Raw genomic sequence first — 19978 nt, 5'->3', positions numbered from 1 at the left:
GCCTCTATTAATATTTCATTAGCCTGAACAAAAAAAAACATTTAAATGGGTGCTGTCAGATCCAAAAACTTTTTATATGTTGTTACTGATGAAAATGAAAGACCTTTTGCAAAATGGTTGTTTAAAATGTTTTGAATATTTAATAAAGAAATCAGCTCCTGAAAACTCCACCCCAAGGGGTCCCCATACCTACTGGGACACTAACCAGTCCTGCAGCAGCATCAGCTTGTCCATGGACAAGAGATTACTTTTATGGACAAGGCTGCATGAGCAGACACACTAATTACCTCCTACCACCACAAGGTAGGGACACTTCCCCTTCCCCAGAGATGATTTCTAACACTGTAAGCTAATGAAAAGAGATTTTTTTTTATAATACATATAGGTGACAGAGGCATAAACATTATATACTGAGTAACATATTCATTTTTCTTTTTTGTGGGATCTGACAGGTACGCTTTAACTAGTGTAGAAAGGAGGCAGAGCAGGATTGTGGAGGATTATATTTGCCATTATGGAGGGTATGAGCTATCACAGTATGTGATCTGCGGTTGTCAAAGGGGGGCGCCTTCTGACATCACAAAGCAACATTAGGCTAAATGTTCATTTACAAGTACAGTAGCCATAAGTGTGTTGCCCTCTCTAATAAAGTGTTGATGGGACCCCTCATATATGCAATATACTCTGCTCAAAAAAATAAAAGGAACACTAAGATAACACATCCTAGATCTGAATGAACTAATCGTATGAAATACTTTCGTCTGTACATAGTTGAATGTGCTGACAACAAAATCACACAAAAATTATCAATGGAAATCAAATTTATCAACCCATAGAGGTCTGGATAAGGAGTCACACTCAAAATCAAAGTGGAAATCCATGCTACAGGCTGATCCAACTTTGATGTAATGTCTTTAACGGGTACCTCAAAAAAAAACTTTTGATATATTATAGATTAATGTATGCAGAATAACTTTCCAATAGTATGTTGTTAAAAAATATGCTTCTTTCTATTTAATTTTACACTTTGAAAATATGACCACTAGGGGTCTCCCTACAAGTCCTGGCCGCAAGCCTTTTTTTTTTTTTAAATAGATTTCAGAGGCATGCTGGAGTTCTAAATCTCAGACTACAGCCAGGACACAGACAAGCTCAGCACTGCTCCCTGCCTGTGAATCAGACAGGCAGGAGCCAGCACTGTGCTCATAGCACAGCAGGGCATACTCCTCCTGACTCTGCCTTACTGCATTCCCTCCCCATTCATTTTACTATCTGAGCTCCGATCTTTCTTCTCTCTGCACATGCAGTTGTAAACAGAGAGGAGAAGATTCAGAGCTGCCAGCTGCTGTGTTTACAGCCTCTATGCTGGGCCACGCCCCTTCCTCTCTCACACTAGGATGGTTGGATGAGCAGCCAAGAAGACAATAAATCAGGTAGAAATAGAGGGTTTGGAATGAAAAGAAACACAGGGATAGTGTCAGTGAGAGTCAGGAACAGATTGGGGGGGGGGGGATTAGGGAGAGTTTAGATTATGATAGGTACTCTTTAAAACAAGTCAAAATGAGGCTCAGTAGTGTGTATGGCCTCCACATGCCTGTATGACCTCCCTGCAATGCCTGGGCATGAGGTGGTGGATGGTCTCCTGAGGGATGTCCTCCCAGACCTGGACTAAAGCATCCGCCAACTCCTGGACAGTCTGTGGTGCAACGTGGCATTGGTGGATGGAGCGAGACATGATGTCCCAGATGTGCTCAATCGGATTCAGGTCTGGGGAATGAGCAGGCCAGTACCTAGAATCAATGCCTTCCTCTTGCAGGAACTGCTGACAAACTCCAGCCTCATGAGGTCTAGCATTGTCTTTTACTAGGAGGAACCCAGGGCCAACCGCACCAGCATATGGTCTCACAACGGGTCTGCGGATCTCATCATGGTACCTAATGGCAGTCAGGCTACCTCTGGCAAGCACAGAAATGCCACTCCACACCATTACTGACCCACTGCCAAAACTGTTATGCTGGAGGATGTTGCAGGCAGCAGAATGTTCTCCGCAGTGTCTCAAGACTCATGTGCTCAGTGTGAACCTGCTTTCATCTGTGAAGAGCACAGGGCGCCAATGACAAATTTACCAATCTTGGTATTCTCTGGAAAATGCCAAACGTCCTGCACGGTGTTGGGCTGTAAGCACAACCCCCACCTGTAAATGTCGGGCCCTCATACCACCCTTATGGAGTCTGTTTCTGACCATTTGAGTTGACACATGCACATTTGTGGCCTTCTGGAGGTAATTTTGCAGGGCTCTGGCAGTGCTCCTCCTGCTCCTTCTTTGCACAAAGGTGGAGGTAGAGGTCCTGCTGCTGGGTTGGTGCCCTCCTACGGCCTCCTCTACGTCTCCTAATGTACTGGCCTGTCTCCTGGTAGCGCCTCCATGCTCTGGACACTACGCTGACAGACACAGCAAACCTTCTTGCCACAGCTCGCATTGATGTGCCATCCCGAATGAGCTGCACTACCTGAGCCACTTGTGTGGGTTGTAGACTCCGTCTCATTTTACCACTAGAGTGAAAGTACCGCCAACATTCAAAAGTGACCCAAACATCAGCCAGAAAGCATAGGAACTGAGAAGTGGTCTGTGGTCACCACCTGCAGAACCACTCCTTTATTGGGGGTGTCTTGCTAATTGCATATCATTTCCACCTGTTGTCTGTTCCATTTGCACAACATCATGTGAAATTGATTGTCAATCAGTGTTGCTTCCTGAGTGGACAGTGTGATTTCACAGAAGTGTGATTGACTTGGAGTTACATTGTGTTACGTGTTCCCTTTATTTTTTTGAGCAGTGTATATAACCTCATGTTTACACATTGGTTGCTGGGTGTCTCTTCTGGTAATATTCGGATTTTTGCGCCAAGGAATTGTCAGTGGCAGGCAATAGGGCAGAACTATAACTCTTTATTGCAGAGGACTAAACAGGAAGCAATATTGTGATTTAACACACTTTTAAAACAAATACTAGATGTTCTGGAATTTATTGAAATAAGCAAGTGGCTTGGGATTTGTGCCTGGGCAAAAAGTTATGTCAGGGCTACAAAGCCATGCTCTGTAACCTTATTAACATCTAAAGGAACATTGATTCATATGTTATAACTGTGTCATGGTTCTTTGATCCATTCTTAGCCTGACCCAGGAAACAGCCTCCCCCTCAGCTCTGCACTGTGAATATGGGAAAGTATGTTTTAGCAGCAGTGCTTTGAAAAGAAAAGGAGAGCCTTTCATGGGGAACGGGAACAATCCATCAAGATCCTATATCTTGTCTTATCACAGGAAACGCATCTGAGAAACCTTTCAACATGATATTTAAGCGGAGTGTTGTGCTCTCAGCCCAGAGAAGTGGCTGTTTTGAGTAGTGGTCATCTTGTGTTTGTTTGGTACTTCTTCACTAGAGATAATGGACATTAACCCTAAAGTGGTATAAAATCTAATGCAGACATGACGGTATATGTGTAATTCATCTCTGAGTGCGTGAGATTGTTGTTGCCTAGGATTTGTGGACAGGAAAAATCCTTCTATTGAGTTTTTGTATAAAACAAGTAAAAGACTTAAAGTAGCATTTAGGCTTCCTTCAGACAATTTTTAGCACAGTTTTTTTGGGGCTAAAAATGTGTTGGTTTTTTTTGTCCTCGATTCAGATTAAGCTTTTTTAACATTTGTTTGTATTTTTTGTGCATTTTTTTCACTTTCTCATTTCAAATCATGTGAGTATGTGGTCATATGATTTTAAGCAGAAAACGCCAGAAAAATTATACACATTTAGAGTATGTATACTATACACCAATGTATACTGTACAGAAGCCGGGACTACCATTAGTATAGCTCCTAGCGAGGCTGAGCTCTGCCTGCAGCTACACAGCACATTATTTTCAGAACGCTGAGTTCGGCAGCCACATCATGCCACTCCCCTTTGTGATGCCACGCCCCATTCATTCATGTCTATGGGAGGGGGCGTGACAGAGAACGTCAGGTGCCTGCACGGAGATCATGGGGGTCCCAGCGACCAGACTACCGCAATCAGACATGTTATCCCCTATCTTTTGAATGTCTAGGGGCAGAGTAACCCTTTAAGCATTATTATTAACATAACACCAGAAATCTTCTTTATCAATTGTAATCGGAAAAAAAATAGAAAACATCAGATCAACTGGAATGAGTGAGCTGTGTATATTCATACAGAATTGTTGCAGAAATAACTGACTAAAAATCAGTTCCACTTATCTGAATATGGATGCTTCTTCAGGATGTGTGTCGCATTTCTGTAAAATCTGTTCAGATGAATTGGCACCAATCTCAGCAACAAATCTCCCAAGTGTGAATATACCCTTATTCATATCTGTTTATAGAACACACATTTTTTCCTACAGTTGTGTTTAGGAGATTAAGTTACTTTAGGCTACAATGAAATTACAGCAAGAGGCATTGAAGCAATAGTAATGTTATCTGCTTCTGCTTTCGACAATACGGCAACTCAGGGTGAAACACAATTGTTTTTTTCCGGCTTCCCCATTTTTAGTGCCATCAGGTATAAGGGCAATTTATAGAATAAGGAAGGAAAAGTAAAAGGATTTGTGGGATTACTAAAAATAAAGAAAAATAACACTATTGCATTGTTGATAGAAAAATATAAATCACTCCTACACTGTATGCAGGGTAAAAGCTGTGTACAGAAATATTCAGACTGGTTAAGGTTATGGCGCTAGTATTTCTCTGCAGTTTCTTTAAGCTTATACCAGGCTAATGTTGTAATAATAATATGAAATACAGTTCACTGTGGTACATTTCCCCTAAGATATACTGAAAGGAGATTATAGGCCAGGTAATTTGAGGAAATCGGTGCTGGACCTGTTATGATGGATTTATATTTTATTTGAGATTTAATCTGTGTCTCAGGACTCAAGATAATAGTCAGTTTATGGGGTTGTGTTCATATTAGCTGTGGCTTCTGGTTCATAGTGTAGTGCTTGGGATATATACAGATTCTACTATTATGAGCTGAACATTCATTAATATTTATTAGTAGGTAGTTTTTTAGAGTTCGATTCTTTTGCAAGATTGTATATTATGGGAAATTGTATATTAGGAACTTAACTCAAGATGTTTTAGGTGACAAGACTAGTAGACAGGTCCATAGAAAGCAATGCAGAAGAATGCAAGTGGAAAACTCAACACTGCAACGATATGAGAACTATTTATTTTTATTACTGCCAAATAACTATGCAAAATGAAGACCGCAATGTATCTTGATCAAGAATAGTAAAATAAAATATGAACTGAACATTTTCTGTTCCAGAGTAAGGTTGTTACATGCATCCTGAGGCAGACTCAGTGCCACTTCCATCTGCCTCATATTGAGCTTGGTAGCTTCCTTCGCCATCGCACATTGCAGGACTGTTGGTCAGTAAGAGCACCAGTCCAATCAACTTGGTACTGATTCTCACACCTCCTCAAGTCTAGGGATTCAAACCTGCTCTCATTGCAAACCTGTGCCCGCGATAGAGGTTTACCCTATCACTCGCGTCTTCCTCTATCTTGTGCCTTGCGATTATTATGACCTCCTGTGACCTGACCTTTTCATGTGTCTTGACCATTATGTACTATGTTGCTATCTAGGTTTGACCCATTCCCTGTCCTGACTCTGCCCTAGCTTGTCATTTTGTACTCCGTTGCTCTCTTGGTTTTTGACTAATGGCCTGTTTTCTGATTAACCCCTCCTTTGATAATTTGGTGCTGCTTTTCCTTTCTGTTGTCGCCCTATGATGCCCCTGCACTTAGGTCTGTGTAGGGACTGTCGACCAGTTGGGAAGCATTAATGTATCAGAACAATTTTATTGGGCAGACTAGATGGGCCAAATGGTTCTTATCTGCCGACACATTCTATGTTTCTATGTTCATTTCAGTGATCTTATATATATATATATTTTTTTTTTTTTGAAGGTGCATCTTTGTATAGTCATGGCAAGAACAAAACACTATTTTATTTTAAAATGTATTCAATTTACTTTTAATTTTAATCCTGTATTCCAGCAGACTTTACATAGCAGATAAAGATTGCTTGTCTGTTTGTACTTGTCAAATGTGTTGCATATCTGATATCCTCCAGTAGCCAGCCATATTCCTTCTCAAAGTCACTGGAGAAGACTGGCACACAATGAATAATTCATACACAGACTACATGGCAGGATCTTAAGTAAACGAACAGTGCAGAGTGACAATTACAGTGTTCTTCTGGATAGGAAGAGGAAAGGAGGATTTTACTTGTTTCCTTCCATTCTATTCAGATTCCGAAGCAAAATAAGGCTGTTTAAATTATTATGAGAATAAGGCTCTTTATGGAATGTAACATACGAATAGAAATTGAATTACACATAGTTTCTTTGTAAGATACATGTTAAATGGATTGTGTGCTAATTCTTTGGTATTCTGATAGAGTGGAATCTGACTAATGTAATTTGTTGACTCCTGTACATAATTGATATTCTATGTGAAGGTGAATTGTGCTAATGAGAATTTAAATATAGAGACGGCTTTCACTTGTCACTGTACTGAAGAGCGCTAAGTGACTTAGCTGAACGGTGTGCTCCAGAGGATGACTGGACCAGCTACCCGTGCTCTTCTCTGAGGAATTATAGGTTTTAATTAATGGCAAGATCAACAAGCTCCTCAGTGGAGGTGATCGCTTTATGTGCCATGTACCGCTAATTAAAACTCTATGCGTTTCAATAGCTGCTAAATGCTAGATGGAATTATACCGTCCATGTTCATATCCTTATGTGAAACTTCTAATGCCACAATGGTGCATCAGTCTTATTAGAAACTACATTGCTCCGTACACAAAGCCGGCTCTGTAGAGTTGTGTCCACAACGGTAGTTTTTGACAGCTGGTTAATATTACATTGTAATGAACTGAATTTTATGAGCCTCTTTAACCTTTATTAGCCTCTTTAAACCTTTAACCAGGCATTGAGCTGTGTAAAGGGCCCCGAAATTTCTGAAGGCAGCCCTATCTGCAGATATGTATGTACCCCCCTCCTTGGCTTATTCATGGGCCTACTAGCAATTTTTTTAATAGCTGAAAACCAAATGCGTGATGTGTACCCATGTTTCTGCAATAGGTGAATAATCATTTTGGACTTATCTGATTAGCCAGTAGCTGCAGATCTGGCTCCTGGTACCTCTAAAAATCAAATGATTTTGTTTGTGGTAGCCTTGTTTGTTGAGGCTACTGGAGGGAGAATGTAGGATTAAATGGTAGCCATACTGTCTCATTGAGAAGGGTCCCAAGACCGTCCCCCATGACTTGCATATGCCCTAATAGGGTATATGGACAGGTGTTGTCTCTATACAACAAACAGATTATCCCCTTACTATTCTGGGAGTACAAGGCTAATTTAATTTTGAGATGGGATTAGGTATTCAAGAGCAGAAGAGGCAAGGAGGGTTGGAAAAATATACTGTATTTTTTTATACTGTCTCAAGGAAGATATATGAACCCCTTTCCTTGCTTTATATAATTTTCCTTCACAGTGAATAATTCTACACAATACTGGCTATTTCCATACCTAATGATATGTCTCTGTTCTTTTTGCTATCTTTGTCATTGTTCTTCTTTATCTTATACAGACTCTCATTTCTCTGTGTTCTTTTAGGATTGTGTCACTCCGGCCCTTCCTAAAGTAATTATGACTCACTTAGTATATTTCTTTTTAGATGCCTGTTAGATTAGTATAGTTGTAGTTTTCCTCCCCCCTTTTTAATATAGTTTTTTTTCCTCCCCCCTCCCTTTATTTTTTTTCCTCACCGATACTGTGCCTTATACTTGAGGTCTCAACGTAGTTATGGCGCCCTACTTATTTTTTTATTGATAGTTTAGATTTTGTTTTTTTCTAGCAATATACCTGCCTAGACATTAGGTGCTAACATTCGCTATGTGCGCCTTCATATCCATGTTTATGTATTATATGGTTAATTAATGCTTACCGTATATATTCGAGTATAAGCCGAGTTTTTCAGTATGATTTTTCGTGGCATGCTGGGTGTTGTAGTTTTGAAACCTCTGGGGGTCCACAGGTTGAAGACCACTGCGGCTTTCGTCATCATCCATCCCCCCTCCCCCCTTTTGTTTTGTACTCACCTCCCCTCGGCGGGAAGTTAGGGTGAGCTGGTCTGGGCCATCTATGCTGCAGGGACCGTCCGGTGGGGATGGTTAGTCGTTGCAGGCTTTCCATTTTCATGGGGTGGGCCTCTTCTTCGGGCCCAGCCCCGGACTAGTGACGTTGCCTTGACGACGACACAACGTCACTAGTCCGGGCCCGAAAATGGACAGCCCGCAATGACTTATCCTCCCCACCGGACGGTCCCTGCAGCATAGATGGCCCTGACCAGCTCACCCTAACTTCCTGCCGAGGGGAGGTGAGTACAAAACAAAAGGGGGGGGGGCTGGATGATGACGAAGGCCAGGCATGCTGGGAGTTGTAGTTTTGCAACATCTGGAGGTCCGCAGGTTGAAGACCACTGATGAAGGGATTGACAGGTGGTGATGATGAAGGGGGGGATGATGACGGGGGTCTGGATGATTATATGGGGGGATGATGTATTTCCCACCCTAGGCTTATAGTCGAGTCAACAACTTTTCCTGGGTTTTTGGGGTAAAATTAGGGGCCTCGGCTTATATTTGGGTCGGCTTATACTTGAGTATATACGGCATTTAATGTATTCTTTAAAAATAGTTTTGCACAGTATTGTTTTTTACCCTTAGCTCCCTATTTTGTTTCCTTTCCTTTATCCTGACAATCTTATTTTGAAAAAATAAAAACCTTTAATGAGTAATAATTCTACACGAGCATACTACATCAGTGAAAACTGAAAACATGCTTACAAAAAAAGATTTGAAAAATAAAGTAAGAGCTTTTTCTATAAATTGCAATTTAAGTAGATTACTAGGAAGAAAGCTACAGTGCAAGTTGATTTGGCATGTAAATGTAATCTAAAAAAAAGAAGAATGCAGAATCTACATTATGATGAGACAAAAGACCCTGTACATTGGCGGCCTTCACTGTGTAAACCTTGTCTATAGATTGTGAATTCTTAAAAGGGTATTCGAGTCCTAAAAATGTATCCCCTATCCACAGGATAGGGTTATAAGTATCTGATTGGGGAATATCTGGCCTCTGGGACCCCCTACGATCTGTAGAACAGAGCCCTGACTTACCCTGCTGAGTGGAGTGGTGGGTTAGCTTGCACTCATTCATTGTCTATGGGAGCACCGGGACACCCAAGTTTGGGGCAGGTGGGACTTTTTGACTTTTTATTGTGCTTTCTGGGATGTGAGGTGAAGAAAAAACAGCAATTCTGACATAGGGTAATATTTTTATTTATAGCTTTTACTTAAATTATGTAATGTTTTCATTGTTTTTATGTTAGGAGACTTAACTATGAGACTTTTTAGGGGACTTAACTATGCAATTTCTTGAACAGTTAACTGCAGTTCATATGTATTGCATTACTGTCAAACTGCAAACTTACAGTCTGCCTTTTGACTACCATGACAGACAGCTAGCACCCTACAATGGCATCATAGGGAGTGATGATTAGGGCCATGACGGGACTGACCCCTGTCATCAAACCTCCTAGTTCCCACAGTTGCTATTGACTGTGGCATAAAAAGGGTTAAATGACTTACCGTCAGCTGCTGAAAGCAGACTGCAACCACTGAGTGTTGATTAAGATCAGGTTCAAAACCCACTTCATACATTGCTAACCCCCACACACATAATAGATTAACAGGTTAAAATAATTTAGATAATTTGTCCTTTGCCTGAAGTCATTGTCAAGTATGGGCAGTTGGAACTTTAACTGCCATGTGGATTAAAATGTGTATGGCTGTGAAATGATCATTCATCAGAGGATCATTTGTTTAACTATTGTTCAACCATCAACCTACTTGTATCTAATGTGTATGGTTTTCCTTTATGGCCATGTTATAAGAAAAACCTCCAAAGCACCAACTTACTTTAGGAATAATGGGTGCTGCCACGATCCAGTAAAAATTGTAAAAAAAAAAAAAAAAATTTAAAACATACGTGTTTCTGGGTCATTCTGGCCCATTCCTCAGCTATGATAAAACTAACTATAGACAAGGTATATTTACACAATACAGCAATGTGACATCATGGAACATAGCATCACAAACAGCATCATGAATAAATTAAAATACTTATATAAAATTCAAATGAAATACAGATATCGTATAAATACAAATGCAACTATGCCACCGAAATACATCTCATCATGGCAAAATTATATATGCATATAAAAGTTTTATGATTGAAAGGAATTGAACATATCATTAAGGCCCTATGGCCATGTTTTTGTTCAATAAGTCCACATCTTAGTTCAGTCTGTAAGCTCTTTCACATTATTGCTTGATCTGGACATATGCCATTAATTTAAAAAAATAATTTCCTTTCATCTGTTCGAGGTTTGTTTTCTTATGAACCCAAAATGGTAAGCTATTAAACATTGTTTTGTGTTATATCTAGGATTTTTGCGTTTGCTGTTAGGTAAAAAGAATAAGTGGTGATTCCATATATGTGCCAAGGGTTGGAATAGCAACAAAAAGTTCTCCCCACTCAGCAAATTTTATATTGACTAGTAGCATTAATCCACATGAAGGTAAGCCAATAACCCTGCAAGGCAGCTGAAGATTAATCGTTACATTTATTACTTTAATGATATTAATTCCATGGATCAACCAACCTTATTATATGTTCTTATAATTATATCCAAGCACAAAATATCATTTCAAGATATTGAACACCTTTACAAATGTTTGCAATGAATATTTATTTTACTCTTATGGTGGAATTAATTTGCAGTTAATGCAGTTGTCCTCTGGTAACCTCCATAGTCCTACATATGAAAAACTTTCTTAAAGAAATCCTAAAACTCATATTATAGGCATTAACAGAATTCTGTATGAAAATATAATTCTGTTAAAACCTGTTGTATAACTAGCAAAATCTCGTAGCTTATGATCAATAAACAGCAGCTTGTTGACGATATCTTTGTTCAAACATGATTTTTATTTTTCTATTAAATACAGTAAATACTCCATTATACCAGTGAATTACTCTATGAAATGCTTCATATTGTTATGATTAAAATTGCGCAGAAACTGTGCAGGCCTGTCACTAGGCAATACCTCTACTATAGCAAGTATACTGTGAATATTAGTTCTTATAAGGGTTATTTGGATGTAAGTTAGCAGACTAATGTTATCCAGGTGATTTAGCATTCTTGTTCTAAAATACATTTTTAATAAATAGGATTATACAGTAGACTTACAATCATGAACTGGCTCACATGAAAACATTAAGGGTACGTTCACACATACAGGATCCTGTGCAGATTTGATGCGCAGGATTTGTAACTGCCGATTAGAAGCTGTGCTCAGTCATTTAGTTTATATTGAAATCTGAAAAATCCCCTCCCCCAAAAAAAGGAAAATTGTCCCTTTTCTCCATTTTACTCCCAAAAAAGTATACAAAAAAATAAAAATAATTTTTTTTTTAATAAACATATTTGGTATCGCCACGTGCGTAAATATCCAAACTATTAAAATATAAAGTTAATTTTCCCGTACGGTGAATGGCATGAACGGAAAGAAATAGTCAAAAATTGCTGCTTTTTCATAATATTTTATTCAAAAAAAAATTTGATAAAAAAATGTATTCAAAGTATTATATAGGCAAATGTGGTATAAAAAAAAAGTACAGGTCACGGCGCAAAAAATGAGCCATCACCGCCGCTTATACGGAAAAATGGAAAAGTTATAGGTAAGCAAAATAGAGGGAATTTAAATGCACTAATTTGGTTAAAAAGTTAGCGCTTTTTTTTTTTTTTTTAAAGCTGTGCAATAATAGAAAAGTATGTAATCATGGGTATCATTTTAATCGCGTTGACCCACAGAATAAAAAAAATAGGTCTATTTTACCATAAAGTGTACAGCGTGAAAATGAAACCTTCCAAAATTTGCAAAATTGCGGTTTTCTTATCAATTTCCCCACACAAATAGTATTTTTGGGTTGCACCATACATTTTATGGTAAAATGAGTGATGTCATTACAAAGGACAACTGGTTGCACAAAAAACAAAGGAGGAAAATAAATGAAAACATAAAATTGGCTAAGTCCTTAAGGGGTTTATATAACGTGAATGGCATAAACGTAAAAAAAAAAATTAAAAACAAAACCCAGAATTGCTGATTTTTGGTCACATAATATACCAGAAAAAATTTAACAAAAAGCTCCATCTAAATGAAAATGGTACCAATAAAAATTGCAGATCACAATGCAATAAATGAGCCCTCATACAGCCCCATACATATATATATATATATATATATATATATATATATATATATATATATATATTTGCTATAGGGGTTAGAAAAGTTAAAAAAGTTAAAGATTTTTACAGTAGTAAATTAAAACAAAACCTGTATAAATTAGGCATTATTGTAATTGTATGAGCCTACGCAATAAAGATAGCATGTCATTTTAACTGAAAAGTGTACTGTCTTGAAACACTCCCGCCCCCCAAATTTGCTACACACATATGTATTCAGAATTCAAGTGGTCCCTAAAAAAATTTGATTGTCACTTTTCGTAGAAAATTTGAGAAAATGCTCCTAATATCATAAGCCTTCTAATGTCCTAAAAAAGTTAAAGAATGTTTAACAAATGATGCCAGCATACAGTAGACATGTTGTGGATGAGAATTAATAACTACATTTATTTGGCATGACTATGTCTCTCACAAGTAGAGATATTTCAAATATAGAAAAATGCTAATTTTTCTAATTTTTCACTATATTTTAGAGTTTTTCACAAAAATCACTTCATGTGTCAACACAAATTTACGACTAGTATAAAGTACATTACGTCTCGAAAAAACTATCTCTGAATCACTTTGCCAAGTAAAAGCAGTCTAAAGTTATTACCACTTAAAGAGACACATGTCAGATATGAAAAAACGGACCGGGTCATTAAGGCCAAAACTAGCTGGGTCATGAGGGGGTTAAGGGAACCTTGGGCAACCATTTAACCTGTTGCCATTTCACTGCTTGTTCTACTTTGTAGATACTAACTACTGCATACCAGGATTACCCCTAAAGACTGGTGATTTTAGGGATGCCGATTTAGTCTACCTATGTTTGGTGCTTGTAGCTTAATTCCTTTCACATACGTTCAAAACATCACCTTTAAGAACTGTCTTCTAACTTGCTGCCTAACAGTGCCCCTTGACAGGTGCCATTGTAATATGATAATCACTGTTATTCTCTTTACATGTCAGTGGTTTTAGGGTTATGATTTATAAGTGTATAAATTAGAATTGTTACATGATGATTTGAATATTTAAATGAACGTCATATGTTTCCAAATAAAGCCCATCCAGTGTTGGTATAATTAATGGCACTGTGCATGCACCATGTGACTTCACAGTGCCAACTAAATTGATGTAATTTATTGGTACAGAACCATGGGACTCTTCATCTTAGTAGCTACTTCTTACAGCTTCAGTTCACTGGCTGTCTCATTATTTCAGACGCAATGGTTTTCTGGTGTGTGGAAGTTGACATTTATAAAATGGAGGTCATTTTCTCACTTAAATCAGGCATGACTGCTCCATTTCCTCCAGAAGCGAAAATAATATATTGACGTCCAAGAAATACTTCATTTTTTCTTCTAAGTGTGCTGTTGCTTAATAATATTAGTTAACTTAATTTGTAACCTAATGATGCTATATCTCTTTGGAAAATCCAGGGTAATTAACATGCAGTCTTTACATTTCAAAGGCTGCTGAGATTCTCTGTAAAATGTGTCTTTATTACAAGGTTACAGAATATTGTTGGATTTACTTTTTAATTACACTTGCTGCTATATGTATCTGTTGTATAAATAATCAGGGAGTATTCATAGGGCTTCTGTGCAGACAACACCAGGGGGCTTATGGAAAGTTCACACCAAACACCTACAGGAATGGTAGAAAGATTGGTGGAAGCCCTAAGGAAAAAATGTGATGGAAAAATCATGTGATATTTGGATCATTTATGTTGAACACGAACAGTAGATAATTTGTTGCAGATTGCTGCTGTCAACAGAATCTAATAAAAAAACAAAACAATTTGTATTTTATTTGTATTGGGCTGTTTGGGGCCTTATCCTTTGATCAACCTCAAGATAACTTTTGTTAGATGTATCTGACAGCGGTTTATCCCTATGACAATGACTATACATAATTAAAAACGGAATTTCTTCTAGATAGCAATATAGGCAGGAAAATGCATTTCTGAAAATATTGGTAAAAGTGGCATGCCACCTATCTTTCCAGGTAACTTTTAAAACTCTCTAGCCTTCCAGTACTTATCAGCTGCTGTATGCGCTGGAGGAAGTCATACCAGTCTTTTCGTTCAGAAACGATGCTCCCTGCTGCCACTTCTGTCCATGCCAGGAACGGTCAGAGCTTTTGAGGTTTTCTATGGGGATTTACTCATGACACTGAAAGAGGTGGCTGCAGGGGGCACACTGTCTGACTGAAAAGATCCTACAACTTCCTCCAGAACATACAGCAGCTGAAGGTACCAAAAGGCTGAGAATTTTAAATAGAAGTAAATTGCAAATTTGTAAAACTTTTGTCTCTAGTTGACTTACATTTTTCCCTCTGAAATGCCCTTTTTAAACTTTATGGGGGAGATTTATCAAAACCTGCCCACGGGAAAAGTTGCCCAGTTGCCCATAGCAACCAATCAGATCGCTTCATTGACATTTCAGAGGCCTTGTTAAAAATGAAAGAAGCAATCTGATTGGTTGCTATGGGCAACTGGGCAACTTTTCCTCTGGACAGGTTTTGATAAATCTCCCCATATATTGTTTCAGGAACACTTTAAACCTTCGTGCTTGTAGTAGCACCCCAAGGTAGCACCCCAAGAGGGAACTTGGTGGTGAAGACCACTGTGTGGTTGTCCGTTTGTCCTTCCAATAGTCTGTCCCTGAAAATATACGTAGAAGTCAATATGGAAAAAAACAGCTCATCGCCTGTATAAATCCTTGATTTGGAAGAACTTCAAGTGTTCCTGGAAGAACGGAGCAGATATCCAAGCCGCATACTTGGTGTGAACACATCCTCAAATAGAAAAGTGCAAAATCCAGCTCCCAAAATTTTTTGGATTAAAATTCCAAAAATGTATTAATCATAATTAATAATTAAATGAAATTCAAAATGGGTGATTAAAAGCATAGCAGAAATGCCGACGCGTTTCGAGCCATATGGTGCCATGACTAAGAACCATATGGTTCAAAATGTGTCAGCGTTTCTGCTATGCTTTCAATCACCCATTTTGGATTTCATTTCATTTTTAATTATGATTACCGTAATACATTTTTAAACTTTGAATCAAAACAATTTTGAGAGCTGGATTTTGCACTTTTCTATTTGAGGACCTGAAAATATACTCCTTAAATTTACATTTTTTTTTTTAAAACATGAAAAAATCGACAAATATGAAAAAAAGCTACCTATCTTAGTACAAACCTCTATAATAATTTATAAGTCACTTAGAAAATTTCTATCCTTAGTTTCTAATATTTTGTGTATAGAACAAAGCATTGTTCACAAGTTTTACCCTATGTAGGCTCCAGGTGTAATTTTCAATTACTCTTGAAATAGTGGGCAGAGCCTAGGGCCTTCTGATGTCTCAATATACATATACTCTATACACACACACACACACACACACGTACAAAAAGAGGATCCTGCTCCCTAGTATTTTCTAGCACATCGTAAGAAACAGCAGTATCTTATAGGACATTAGAGTGCAGTAGTGAGCAGTGTAAGCCGTGAATCAAGCACTAGGGTGAATTCTAAGGCCTCCAATATTCATTAGAGAAAAGACAGCCAAGTAATGTGTGTGTTTGGATTAAAGATTTATTTCCACCTTTATACCCACTATAAGCTATAGTCCTATAGTCTTTTTGCAGTCTCTCTGTTTTTGTCTGCAGCTACTACCCATCCCACCCCATTTTTTTGGCATAGACCTGGACATTATATGATCTCTTAGTGAGCTGATGGTCTGTTTCCTCTCCAAACATAGCCCATGTTGGTCAGAGATTTGATATGATTGTCCTCTTGTCTTACTTTTGGTTGGTATCCAAAAGTATAACTTTGCTTCTAATGCAGTTAACTACACCTCTCAGTATAAGGGGCATATGTTTGGCTCATCCTCTCAAAAATCCTCTGCAAACAAAACTGGTTGCACAAGAATTGGTGCTATTTGGGATAGGTTCACTCTGTGTTTGCATTTACACCTAACATATCAGTTTTAAATTGACTGCAATGTATACAATGACTTGGTCAACTGCGCTTTGTATCAGGTAAAATTAAACAAAATGAAATGGAAACCAGTGAAAAGAAGACACAAAACGCAGTGTGAACCTACTGTAGTCCCTTATTTATTGCAGTGTTCCATTATGCCATCTGTCTCCTGAGTTTTCTTTCTCTATTCTCTACTACATGAATGGGTGAATTAAAAGGCATAACATGAACTGGATTATAACAAATATACAGCACAGCATGAATGAACACACTGTTTATCCTCCAAATACAAAGGCGCCTATGGAGCAATTGTTAAAAACAGACGAAAGCTGCAGCAACTTACATTACTGGATTGATTTAGACAGTAAGTGGGGCTGTTGTGTTATATGACCTCTATACAAAGAAACATATAATTTTCAGTAAATTATAAAATGCTATTAGTATTGAGGTCAGTTTTGGTGATAGCATGATAGTCTGAAAGCGAGAGTTATGTGTTCTTTGAAATGTCATCCAGCTCTGTTGCTGTAGAAACACTTCATTTTTCAGGTACGTTGTGTCTTGTTGAGTGAAATATCTTATTTGCTAGAAGCTATATATCTTTTGCCAAGAAACATTTTATGAGTTGTGTGATGCTGCATTAGGAATGAACTGATAGATAGATCGATCGATCAATGGATGTTTGGTTAGAATCCTATCTTGTGAGTTCTCCAGACTACTTTAGACAAAATCTTCTATGCTATTAAAAGACAAAATAGTCTTCAACCACCAGTGATGGTCCAGCTTAAAATCTTTGACTTCATCATCGTCCCAGTCCTATGGCAGTGGGGTTTGAAGCTCTTACACATACCCAGCTTTGTAAAAAATGGGATTCCAACCCAACAGAATTGGTGCCTTCTGAGCTGAGCTTGGCAGGTTCCCTCTACACCTTAAAATCCAAAAGAGGATACATCATTCTGGGCCTGTAGCAGTTAGGGTTCTGATCCCTTTTAAAGCCATGCTACAAATCAGGCACCTTTACTCAAACCTAGCCTAACTAAAACATCAGCCTCACAGGAGTCGAAATCAAAAGACAATAAAGAAGGGGCAGTCGGAATATATCATGAATGGAGGAATAACTTAAGAACATCACAGAAACTAACAGTACCGTATAAGTCTACAAAGAGTGCACACTGTTCTGATATCTGGGAAACTAGCAAACCCTAGAGATACACTGATCCTGAAGAGGTACAGACTGAGTGCCCACACTCTGGTTATTGATTCACACATTAGAGCTTTCTGCTGCAAAGCTTTAAATACTCAGCATTGAGGGACACTCACTTTAGAAGACTCTAAATGCCTAAACAGTGGCATCTGTTATTCAAAGACTCAAAGACCAATACCTAATTAGTTTAACAAACACTATGAGCCACGCAATCTCAAGTCAGATATACCTGGTGCTGCTGCAGACCATCAGGTGTAGGTATCCTCCATACGATATGCCTGTAAGAAAACCACAGTGCAAAGTAACATTGGTGTTGCTCACCGTGCAATAGCAAATAGTGGTGTATGTTTCCGTAATAGTTTCTCTGTGTTGGTTCCACTTCTGGTTTTGGTAAAAATACTGAACAAAATGAGGGTCAAAATACTGTGTGTGTACGTAGTCTATGACGTAGTCTATGACCTCAATTAAATGGGTACATGTTTAACAGTCATGTTGTTTAACAGGAATCTCTCTCTTATGGCTGGGCGGTATGACCAAATATGTGTATCACGGTATTTTTTTAACTTACGGCGGTTCCACGGTATATAACGGTATTTTCACCCCCCCAAATCATGTGAACCACCAGTGCTGTTCTGCCCCCCACCCCAATCATGTGACCCACGTGCGGTATTCGGCTCCCCCCCCCCAAATCATGTTACCAGCCATCGCTGTTCTGCTCCCCCCCCCCCAATTAATTATCAGCCCAATGGGGTACTACTCACATATGTCAAGCACTCCTCTTTGTTGGGGGCCGCCGGTGATGGAACTCACTGTACGCCAGTGGTCTCCAACCTGCGGACCTCCAGTTGTTGCAAAACTACAACTCCCAGCATGCCTGGACAGCCAATGGCTGTCCGGGCATGCTGGGAGTTGTAGTTTTGCAACAACTGGAGGTCCGCAGGTTGGAGACCACTGCTGTATACTGTATCCCTATGCCCGGGCTGCAAAAGATACAGAAAAATGAACTTTAACTCACCTACGTCGGCCGCACGCTGTTCCTTGGGACTAGAACGTCGGACAGCCGTCAGCCTATCACCGGCCGCAGCGATGTCCCGCCCCGGCCAGTGATAGGCTGAGCCCACTGTCATGTAAGAAGCCGTCCAGAGCTCCTTACATGACAGTGGGCTCAGCCTATCACTGGTCGGGGTGGGACATCGCTGCAGCCGGTGATAGGCTGACGGCTGTCCGACGTTCCTGTCCCCAGAGTCTGGCTGACGTAGGTGAGTTACAGTTTATTTTCTTTATCTTTTGCAGCCCGGGCATAGGGAGCGTACAGCAGTGGTCTCAAACCTGCGGACCTCCAGCTGTTGCAAAACTACAACTCCCAGCATGCCCGGACAGCCGTTGGCTGTCCGGGCATGCTCGGAATTGTAGTTTTGCAACATCTGGAGGTCTGCAGGTTGGAGACCAATGGCGTACAGTATAGAGTTCCGGCGGCCCCCAACAAAGAGGAGGAGGGCAGTGCTTGACATATGTGAGTAGTATCCCGCTGGGCTGATCATTAATTGGGGGGGAGCAGAACAGTGCTGGCGGGTAACATAGGATTAGTTCCCCGATGTGGGGACAGCTCTGCGCTGGGCTGATAATACATTCCCGAGGGGGAGGGGCCCAACCGATATTGCGGTATGGGGGAAAATTCATATCGTGCAGCCCAAAAAATGTGGTATTCGGTAGGAACCGGTATACCGCCCAGCCCTACTCTCTCTATGAATATGGTGTGGTCTACTACAATATGTTATGCATTTTTTGTGGCATACCTGACACATATGGCTTTATGGATGCCAGAAGGATATGACGTACATGCTAAACATTTTGGAGTGTGAACCTAGCCTTAGAAAACAAATGATATTGTCAGGTTACAAATGTATACATGTAAAACAATGCTATAGTGGTCAGTAGCATCACAGCTGTGTCTAATAAATTGTTAGAGGACAATGTCCACTCAATGACTGTGACAACCTGGTTATTATTTGAAACATCCAGTAGACAAGAAAATCCCATAATCTGGCACATAATCTATCCTAAATGTGTAGGATTATCAGAGCTTTATTGTACATGCTGACAGAATGGCATGGAAAAACAGATCTCATTTCACAGTTTACCATAGTTTTTTTGTTTTTTTTTATTCTTTTAAATTTCATTTTCTTAAAGAGAATGCGTGATCAGAAAATGGCATATTGCTTAAAGCATGTTTTTATGTTAAACAGCTTTTTAAAGAATTTGTGGTGTTTTTTATTTTTAACATCACTATTCTTTTTTTCAGCTAGCACAATAAATGATGCCAGAGCAGATTGTTGCAGGCAGCACTAATCACCC

General features: G+C 39.2%; 1 protein-coding gene across 9 annotated transcripts in view; it reads left to right on the top strand.

The window, feature by feature from the left end:
• ULK4 (unc-51 like kinase 4) overlaps positions 1-19978 on the top strand; it is an 819452-nt gene that overhangs the window by 716660 nt on the left and 82814 nt on the right. For 7 of the 9 annotated variants that reach the window (XM_056520600.1, XM_056520598.1, XM_056520599.1 and 4 more), the window contains one exon: positions 10611-10722. The exons of the other annotated variants lie outside the window; for them this stretch is intronic. In XM_056520600.1, the coding sequence (XP_056376575.1) occupies positions 10611-10722 (112 nt within the window). The remainder of the gene's footprint in view (positions 1-10610; positions 10723-19978) is intronic. 9 annotated transcript variants of the gene reach the window in all.

This window comes from Hyla sarda, chromosome 5 (assembly GCF_029499605.1).
Source record: "Hyla sarda isolate aHylSar1 chromosome 5, aHylSar1.hap1, whole genome shotgun sequence".
NCBI classification, from domain to species: Eukaryota; Metazoa; Chordata; class Amphibia; order Anura; family Hylidae; genus Hyla; species Hyla sarda.
The sequence above is the reverse complement of the archived record's forward strand: the minus strand, read 5'-3'. Positions and strand labels throughout refer to the sequence as shown.